Consider the following 10,958-nt stretch of genomic DNA (forward strand, 5'->3'; position numbering starts at 1 on the left):
CTTTCACCCCTTGTACATCTCATCACCTTACTTTTACCCACATTTATCTTTAGCTTTCTTCTATCATATACTCTCCCAAACTCTGCCACCAACTTCCTCAATCCCTCCTCTGATCCTGCCACAAGCGCAGTGTCGTCCGCAAACAACAGCTGGCTCACCTACAAAATTTCTCCATTTTCTTTAATAGTCTCCAATCCCTGACCCACTATCACACTACCCCATCCATGTATAAGTTGAACAGCCAGGGTGACATAACGCATCCTTGACAAATTCCCACCTTTACCTCAAACCACTCACTCTCTCCATTTCTAATCCTGACACAAGCTCTACTACTCTCATAAAAACTCTTGACAGCTCCCAGAAGCTTTCCTCCTATCCCGTATATCTGCATAACCTCCCACAGTGCCTTTCTGTCTACCCTATCGTAAGCCTTTTCCAGATCCATAAAAGCCCAAAAAACATCCTTCCCCTTTCCTATAGCTTTCTCACATATCTGTCTTACCACAAAGATCTGATCTACACAACCTCTACCCGTCCTAAATCCACACTGTTCCTCACCAATTACTCCCTCTTCCTCTCCTAATCCTCTCAATCAAGATCCTTCCATAAGCCTTCCCAACTACCTCAATGATAGGGTAGGAAATGGTCCAATTGATGGAGTGGTTGGGAAATGTGGAGTCCCAGGAAAGAATCATAGTGGAGAGTTGATGGTGGAAATGTGTCTAGAAAGAGAGTTGATGATAGCAAATACAGTGTTTCGGAAGAAAGTCAAGCATAAGTACACATGGGAGAGGGTGGTAGATAGAGCATTAATGGATTATGTAGTGGTAAATAGTATTATGATAGGAAGAGTTAAGGATGTACATGTGCTAAGGGGAGAGGGTGGGGGAATATCAGATCATTTTTTGGTGGAAGGTAAGTTGAGAGTGGAGGATAGATGGAGAAAGAGGAAAGGGACAAAAGGTAGGGAGGTGCTTAGAGTGAACTCTTTAAATGAAAAGGAGAAGGAGTACAAGAAGAAGCTGAAGGAGGAGTGAAGGATAGAGTAGAGCTAGGTGTGGAGGAGGAATGGGGATGGTTCAAGGAGGGAGTCACAAAGTGTGCAAAGATGGTGTGTGGAACAAGAAGGACAGGAGGAAATAGAAGGGTAGTGAATGGTGGGATGAGGAAACAAAGAAGGTTGTAGAAGAGAAGAAGCGAACTTTCACAGATTGGTTACAAAATAGGACGAGGGAGTCATATGAGAGGTACAAAGAAAAGAAAAGAGAAGTAAAGCAAAAGGTAAAGGAGGCAAAGAGGAGAGCAGATGTGAAATGGGGTAAGAGTATGACAGAAAATTTTGAAAGTAATAAAAAGATGTTTTGGACAGAAATTAAGAGAGGAAGAGGAGGCGAATCAAGTAGAGAAGAAAAGGTAAAAGGTGCAGATGGAGAGATGATAATGGAAGAGAAGGCAGTAAGAGGAAGATGGGCAGGGAGGGAAAGATACCTGCAGTGGGAAATGCTAAGAAAATGACCGTGATGAGTGAGGAAAATGGAGGAGAAATAAGGAAGGATGAAGTGAAGGCAGTTGTTAAGATGATGAAAGCAGGTAAGGCACCTGGTCTGGATGGATGCCATGCAGAATGTATAAAAAAAGGAGGTACAGTGATGGTTGACTGGCTGGTGAGGTTATTTAATGTTTGCTGGAGAGAGGGTAGAGTGCTGGAGGAGTGCCTGTATAGTTCCTCTTTACAAGGGAAAAGGGGATAAGTGTGAATGTAGTAGTTTCAGAGGGATTAGCTTGTTAAGTGTAGTTGAATTCAAATCTATCTAAATACCAAAAGCTTTTTCTTCCTTATAAGGGAAGTAGCCAAGTCAAAGGCATATACAGTACCCACTTCCACCCATTCCACTCCCCTCTACCACCCTTTCCCTCCTCTCATCTGATTATGATAATTGGAAACAATGATATAGACAAACTTGGAACCATAAATTTGAAGCTAGGTAAATAGATTGGGAAGTAGGTGATGGGACCCCACAAGTGTTGCCAGAGCTGGGCGCATTCCTCGGTGCATTCTGCTTTAGTTTTGGCCGCGGTTAGCACTCTCAAACTATTAAAGCAATATATGTGCTGATATAGTATGTGGCCTACAAAAATTTTCTTTGGTATAGTATGTGGCCTACCAGACTTTTATTTCGGTATGAACCTGTTTCTTAAGCTTTAATAGTTGGGAGCACTAATCTATCTGTGGTTCCTGTTGCTAATTCGTTTCAAAGCCTATTCCAAGTCTAGAAAAAGATATTTGTGTTCTCATGTTGCCCATGTGTCAGAGCTCTGTAGGGACTACAGTTCCACAGTGGCTGATAATGGTCCTTAGACCCTCCCGTAGATCTCTCTTGGGGGAAATGTTCGACTGTCTACAGCACATCTTGTTAATGTTGGACCCTTTCAAGGACACTGACTCGTAATAGTAGAAGTGGTGCAGTTGCCAGTCAGCTCTCATATAAAAAGTTGGAAAAATAGTTTAAGTTGAGCTTTGGTCTGGTTCAGAGATAAAGTGTCAGTCCACAGGGTTGCACTTCCAGATGAGTATGAGGGCATTGATGGGTTCTGAAGATGTGCAGCAGGGAGATGATGATGTGGTGTATGTCTTGAAAGACCATCACCTGGCATAGTTCCCACTAGATTCCAAAACATTATTAAGGTTAGAAATATTTTATTAATACAAAATTGTCATAGTGTGGCAAGTGATTTTATTATTTTGCATAAAATAATAACAGCAGTTGTGTGTAAAGAAAAACCCTTTGCCTAATATCTCACCATTAATGGGCTCAACCTGAATTTCATAGTACAAATGACATATATATATATATATATATATATATATATATATATATATATATATATATATATGTATATATATATATATATATATACATATATGTATATATATATATATATATATATATATATATATATATATATATTACATCTCCATTTACTGCAATATTCATTACATTCAGAAAGATCTTCCTTTACTCAGTACACACACACATGCATGGCTGCATGCATGCACACATCAAATGCACTTCCCCTGTATAAGGGAAGTAGCCGAGTCGGAAGACACTCCTATATCATATAGCCCAGTCAGCCAAAACTATCAAGTACTCATGTGCCAGGACAGCTGAGGTAATCATTGCGACGGAAATGAAGTACACCATCACTCATATCACAACATTTATCACTAGGAACACATGGGCCATATATCAACTTGTGCCGTTGTGTGAACATATAAATTGTCCGCGAACCTAGGACCTGGGTTGTGCAAAGTGAAATTGAAACCAATTCCCCCAAAGCAGCCTGCTGCAGAATATATCTTGTTTAGTAAGCTTGGAAAGTGGACATAGGCCTGTAGCCAGAACTTTACTTTATTCTATTATTTATTCATTAAAGAGAGGGGTATTTCTATCATAGAGGGAAGGGAGTTCACTTCTTTAGACTTCTTCAGTATATATTCACTAGAAATTCTTGTGCACAATATAATTAACTAAGTTTTATTGCATGATAGTGTCAATCATGATCAGACGTCAATAAAGTTTTATTGTGTTATTGTTCCGTTATTTATTAAGCACTGATATGATCATTGTTATTATTATTGGTATATTTTCATTTTAGCTATTTTTGGGGGTTAATGACTTTTGGGGCTCTACGCCCCCATTCTTCATAACCCCCATGACTCAAGGCTTATGGCTACGTGGTGTTTGTATTACTGTATGAGATACATATATTAAATATTTGTTATAGAACTTTGGTATATGCTATGATATTATTTCAACTCCTATTTTCTTCTCAAAGTATAATAGTGACATAGAGAATAATTCCATGCCCAGTATACATTTTACAAGAATATACACATGAAGCTATAAACCAATATATAAATTATGGAAATGTACAATCATATGCAACACTTACTACACATTCGTATACTTGTATAAAAACTAACACACTCTCTACCCCTTCGCCAGTCTACGTCAGCTAACACTTGGATCAACTCTGTAAATTATGCCACCCTCTACATATATCATCCTATCTAATGCTAGGCGATTTTATTCAGCTGGGAGGAGGAGATTTAAGGGTCAATTATGGGATACGTAGCCTTGATGAAAGCTTTCATATGTCTCCAATCGACTCCTTCCACCCTACCCCCTGTTCAGCCGAATGGTATCGTCTGTCATATGCTAGGGTAAAATCTGGAGAGGATGGCACACTAGAACTCCACGGTGTCATCGCATTTTACAAATATTTCTGTTCCAAATAATGCCAGACAATTTTACGGTGGTGAGGTTTCCTGCCAATCTTCCAAACCCTTCATAATTGAGGTGGTATGGCTAATATTTTTTATTTTATTTGTTTGTTTACATATTTATTCATTTGCTAACTTATTTGATGATTTTATGTATTTATTTGTTTTGTAGGTTTTAGCAATCACTCATTGGCATCCTTCAGCGATGCTGATCTTGATACGACTGAGATACGCAGAGATTTCGCCTCTGCCGGCCAATGAAGAATGTGCGTTTTAGACAAACACTGTTATATAGGCTACAGCATATATTTTAGCAATAATATAGCATATATCTTTATAACAATATTTATCATTATGCCAAATTCCGCTTCTCAGATGAATAAAATGGTCTGGCACTAAAAACAAATATATAAAAATCAAGGTCACTTTTTTGGGGGGGAGGGGGACAAAGGAGTTCACTATCACACCATTCAATCACCCATCAACTGCCATGCCACACCCACAGCAGACCCGTTCCTCCTCAGGGGTCGGGCACGTGGAATCCCCTGGCCTTGAAGATGGAGAAAGCGCCTGTTGAGGACGTGAACCGGGCCACCAAGGACCTCGCTGTCTGTGTGACGTCATCTGTTACCATAGTGACCACGAGGAAAGCCGCCATCCCAACGCACATCAGGGCGACGACCCATCGAAGGAAACGGTAAAGGCCTGTAGGAGGAGGTCACGGTGTTAATACTAAACCAACGTGTTATGTAATCAGAACACTGTATTTCACTTCCAAGTATTACAGTGGGCAGCATATGTGAAATCGTAGCAAATATATCTATTGTTATTATAATTTTCATCATCATAATTATTATTGTTTTTATTATTATTATTATTGTTATTATTACTGTTATTATTATTATCATTATTGTTGTTGTTATTATTATTATTATTATTATTTTATTATTATTATTTATTATTATTATCATTGTTATTGTTATTATTATTATCATTATTATTATTTATTATTATTATCATTGTTATTGTTATTATTATTATTATTATTATTATTATTATTATTATTATTATTATTATTATTATTACATACATACCTATACCAAAGGTTTTTCCCCTTACACGGGAGTAGTCAAAAGACAAAGGCATAGCACTCCAACCCATTACATCCCCTACATACTTCACTCCCCTCTACCCTCTTCCTCTCCTTATCTTGGCACCTCCTGGATGACGGGTCATCCCAGCATCTTGTCCACTACCCTGGGTCAGAAGCAGTGTCGCAAGACACAGCACATCCACAGTAAGGCCGCTTCATTAATTCGGTAACCCCCCCCCTCTCCGTCCCCTCATGCATGAAAGCAAGGTCTAAATATACAGGTCAGACCGTTTAAATTATTGTGCGCAGCTTCTGACGTCATTAGGCTGGGTCCGTTTTCTCTTTGTGAAACACTGAAGAAAACTGTGAAACGCCAAGGAAGACAGGAACTATAATATTTTATATATTATATATATATATTATATATCATATATATTATATATTCATATATATAGACAGGAACTATAATATTTTATATATATTTATATATATATTTCATATAATATTTGTCAGAATATAACTAATTGCGTGGAGCGGTGCGAGCGAAAACAACGACATTCTCGAACGACGGACCAGCTTCAACTGACAGCTATAGGACCCGCCAACCCCACTTTGAACAACCAGGTGACGTTCACGGGCCCGCTGCGCCAACTCCCTCGAAATTCGGTCGGAAGTGGTTAGACCTTATATCCTTAGATCTTGCATGAAAGGAGACAGGGAGGAATCCCTTCGGGCTGCGTCAATTTATTTCTCATACATACTCCCTCAACCCCCATCCCCTACCCACTCCCCCTCATGCATCACAGCATCATCCATACACAATCATTCTCCATTCACCCCTATCTTCTGTCCTCTCCCGTCCTTCCTCAACAGACATTCCCCTCTTTCCCAAAACCCTTTTTACCCCATCCATCCATCTCATCCTAGGTCGACCCCTCATGTTCACTCCTTCCACCTCTGCCTTCCACACCTCTTTTGCTAACATCTATTCACTCATTCTTTCCACGTGTCCAAACCATCCCAATATTCTTTCATCAACCCTATCTCACAACTCCCTTTCCACCCCTATTCTCCTCCTCACCTCCACATTCCTCACTCTATCCAGCCTAGTAACCCCTATCATACTTCTCAGGCATTTCATCTCAGGCATTTCATCTCAAACACATTCAAACTCCTTCTCTCTTCCTCTCTTATGTTTCACGTTTCTGCCCCATACAGTGCTGTCAGCACAATCTTACAATCTCATACAATCTCCTCTTAGCATCCATTCCCAAATGTCTATTTCTCATTACACTTTTTAATCCACAAGGCATTTACTCGCTTCTCTCAATCTACATTCTACCTCCACCCCCACTCCTCCCTTTTCTGCCACATTCGCACCCAAATATTTAAAACTATCCGCTTCCTCCAGTCTCTCTCCCTTGATACTCACTTCCAGTCTGCTGCCACTCTCTCCCCTTCTACATCTCATCAGCTTTTACCCACATTTATCTTCAACTTCTTTCGCACACCTTCCTAAGATATATCACTAACTTCCTCTATCCCTCCTCTGACCCTGCTACAAGCGCAGTGTCGTCAGCAAACAACAACTAGCTTATCTCCCATTTTTCTCCATTTTCTTTGACCATCTCTAATCCCTGACCCACCACCCTTGCATTTACCTCTCGCACCACCCCATCCATGTATAAGTTGAACAGCCAGGGCGACATAACACATCCCTGACGAAGTCCCACCTTTACCTCAAACCACTCAATCTCCATTTCCATTCCTAACACAAGCTCTACTACTCTCGTAAAAACTCTTGACTGTTTTTAACAGCTTTCCTCCTATCCCATATATCTGCAAAACCTCCCATAGTGCCTTCGTTATTATTATCATTATTGTTATTATTATTATCAATAATATTAAACTAATAATTCGCTGGATGAGCGGGTTAGGGCGTCGTAACTTGGGGCGAAGGTTGTGGTGTGGGTGGTTCGAATCCTGCTACTGGTGAAATTGGAAGAAGGGCATGGTTCATTAGATTCCACGCTATAAAGCCCTCTGTGAGGGGCACCGTTATAGCCACCCAATAGAGGGGGAGTGTGTGACGTTAAACCGTATTATCCTTATTAGAAGTATTGTATTATTATCATATTAGTATTATTGATATTAATTGATAGTATTATTTTGTATTATTGTTTAGAGATCACCAGTGCCACTCGCATAAATGCATACATACATTTTTGTGTACCCGGAAATTTGGCCGACGGACATTTGATCGAATAATTTCTAATTGCTTATTTTATTTCTAGTTTAAAATATATATTTAAAGATTAAAAAATATGATCAATGATTTTTTTTAAGTTTACTGAAGTGATTTTGTTCGTACCTGATGAGCTTCCCCATGTCTGTACTCGAGTACAGGAAGGGCCCACGAAGACGCATACCGGAAATGCGCCAGCCACAGGGAATAATAATCGTCAAATAATGGTTGAGTATTGACTGGAGAGTGCATCATTGCAGCTAGGGAAAATACATAAGGCTGATATTCTACTAAGTAACGAGGAGAATTAGCAAAGCTCATAAAGAAATTTACCAAGTCTGTGTATTGAATGATTCCATATTTGTGATAGATACAACTTGATCCGGTACGGAGTTCCAAACGGATATACATCTTACACTGAAGAACCATCTTCGTATCTCGATTTTTTGTGCCTTGTATGAGCAATTTTAAATTAGTCCCCTCTACTGTCAAGTGCTAATATCTGTCTGTCATGTCTGTGAATGACCATTTGACTGAAATTAGTCGTTGCTCAGTTGGTTGTTTGAACTATTCAGCCCCGCCCAAACGAAACCAACATGAACTTGCTTGCGTAGACGCCGAAACAGTCGCTATTTAGAAATTGTGAAGTGTAAAGTGTTTTATATTTATTTACGATATTTTCGTTACAGTTTTTATTTTATTTTGTGATGTCGTCCTAAGCCCAGAAATTGTCTCCACAAGCACAGGCCGAAATGGAAGAAGTATCCATTAATACATGCATACATATACCAAAGGCTTCTCTTACAAGGGAGGCAGCCAAAGTCAGAAGGCATAATTCCACTCCCACCCACCACCCCTCCCACTCAGCGGCGGCGCCAGGAATTTTTAGTTGGGGAGGCTAAGGGGGGGCTGAGCAATTTTTTTTTTTGGGGGGGGCCAATAGTAATATGATAATACACATATATTATCCTCATTTCAGAAGGGGAGGGGGTTAATGGTTGGGCTAGCACTGATGGCTGACAAATCTTTAGTCCTGGCAATTAAAAATTCCACTTAATAAAATTATTTCAATGAGTGTTTTAAATTTTCAATTTGCTCATTTCAGTTGGGGGGCTAATGGGGGGCTGGCCACTTTTTTGGGGGGGCTAAAGCCCCCCCCCCTGGCGCCGCCACTGCTCCCACTCTCCCTCTTTGCTTGGTTCCTGCAAACATGCTGTTGTGATATAAGAACCGCCCTTTTCTAGATAATGGTGATAAACTGGGTTTAGATCTCGTCTTGCCTGAGGGTGTTCTAAATCAAGTCCCAACATGCTAATTTTGTTCCTTGCGATGCAGTATATCAAGGCGGCACACTAGGCATTTCTCGCTAGCGTGCTACTTGCTATTGCTACTTCGTTTGAGTAGAAACTATTTCGGTTACGATATTTTGTTTTTCAAATTTCCAAATGTCAAATTGCTCTTGCGTTATGCAGTGAGAAGCTGAATAACGAATTAAGAAAAGTTAAACCTAGAATACGAATGTTAGACACATTTAAGAGATGTTCTTAGTCTAGAATATGGTAACCGAAGTCGTTGCTACTCAAAGCAAGTAGCATGCTAGCCTCGTGTGCCGCCACCTAAACATACATTGTATATAATTGAGATCCTACTTGCACTGAATCAAAAGCCCCATCACACACACACACACACACACACACACACACACACACACACACACACACACACACACACACACACACACACCTACCTCGTGGCCCTGTGGTTAGTTCTCGCCTGCCACTACGGCGGTCCGGGTTCGACTCCCGCCCAGGGCTGAAATAATTTCAGTATCGCCGCGCTGTGGGGTGTTACTCCAACTCTCGTGGGCGAGGAGTTGGGGTGTGTGTGCGTGTAAGGTTACAATAGTACACATAGATCGGTCATACGAGCTCTGAGATCTCATCCGAGATGTTAATAATTGTCGATCACGAGTCGAACACGTGATCCAAGACCATTGTGATCACACACACACACAAGCACTCGTCTTTGGAAGCAAGAAACTACGATCCGAGGCAATGGAATGACAAAATCTAATACTCCATTTGAATTCCGTAAGTTGTCAGTTTTTTCTTTTTTTCTTTGAATAATTATATAATATTTCTTTGGGAATTTAACTAAAAAATAATATTTTCATTCGGCCAAATATTCGTTTATCCATATGTCCGTTCGGCCAAATGTCTGAGTCTAAGTAATGACGTCAGACCTGGGCTGGCTTCTCCGAACTCCCACCCCCACCCCCATCCCTACCCATCTGCCCCGATCAAGGCTCTACATGAAAGGAAAGCAGATGGAGCGAGAGAGAGATGAAACTGTAAAGAAAGGGAAGGGAGAGTGCAATGAGAGGAAAGCAGATGGAGAGAGAGAGAGAGAGAGAGGAAACAGTGTAAAGAAAGAGAAGGGAGAGAGAGTGCAGTGAGAGGAAAGCAGATGGAGAGAGAGAGATAGACGAAACAGTGTAAAGAAAGAGAAGAGAGTGAGAGTGTGTAGCGTGTACTCCCCCCCCCCATTCTGACCCCCCCACTCACCCAAGAACCTCCGTTCTTTGTCCACCTCCTCCATCAGTAGAACGATGGAGTTCGGGTTGTATTGATGCTTCTGGGCCATGCTCCAACCGAACCAACGTCGCGGGGTCGTCTCTCTTGGAGTCGGCTGGGGGCTTCCAGAGCCCCAACGGGTCATTCGTTACGTCACCTGTGGAGGATAAGAACTCTGTTGACCTTCTTCAGGAACAAGATGGTAGGGGAGTTGGGAGGAATCTTCGGGGTGGGGATTGATCATTTCAAGTACTCATCTAGAATCAATTAATCAATTCATTGAGTTTCATTAAGTGTGCCATGCGTGGAAAAGTGTAATACAGTTGAAGTTAGTAGATAGAAATATTGGAGCTCAGTCCGGGGACAGAGTGTCAGCCCCTCAAGGTTGCACCTCTTGATGGAGGCGAGTGGGATGACGGGATTTGAAAATGGGCAGCTTCCCATGCAGGTACCCGTTACTGCCCCTACTTGTCCGCATGTACTGGTAAAGTATTCGTCCTTATACTCCCACGGGAGTATATAGGGAGTACGGTGACGAAAACTAGCGCTTCTATCCTTGAGGACAATATTGCACCAAGGAGATGGAGTCCTAGAAGTCGAGGAAATTCTTAAAGGGGTCATCACTCTGGGCTTCACAAGCGATGACAGTTGAAAGTTCGTTTGAGTGAAAACGACTTCGGTGACAATGTTTATTTATCAAATCCCCAAATATATTATCTTTCCGTCATATATTGCAAAGAGAGATTGTAAACCTATTATACG

General features: G+C 40.9%; 1 protein-coding gene across 1 annotated transcript in view; it reads right to left on the minus strand.

The window, feature by feature from the left end:
• Positions 1–2,959: 2,959 nt before the first annotated feature.
• LOC143034152 (uncharacterized) overlaps positions 2,960–10,958 on the minus strand; it is a 27,247-nt gene continuing 19,248 nt past the window's right edge. The window contains exons 2-3 of the mRNA XM_076200096.1: positions 10,188–10,353; positions 2,960–4,990 (exon numbers count right to left, since the gene is read on the minus strand). Of these exons, the coding sequence (XP_076056211.1) occupies positions 4,806–4,990; positions 10,188–10,341 (339 nt within the window). The 5' untranslated portion in view covers positions 10,342–10,353 and the 3' untranslated portion in view covers positions 2,960–4,805. The remainder of the gene's footprint in view (positions 4,991–10,187; positions 10,354–10,958) is intronic.

This window comes from Oratosquilla oratoria, chromosome 17 (assembly GCF_046742065.1).
Source record: "Oratosquilla oratoria isolate Oo_2021 chromosome 17, ASM4674206v1, whole genome shotgun sequence".
Taxonomy (NCBI): Eukaryota; Metazoa; Arthropoda; class Malacostraca; order Stomatopoda; family Squillidae; genus Oratosquilla; species Oratosquilla oratoria.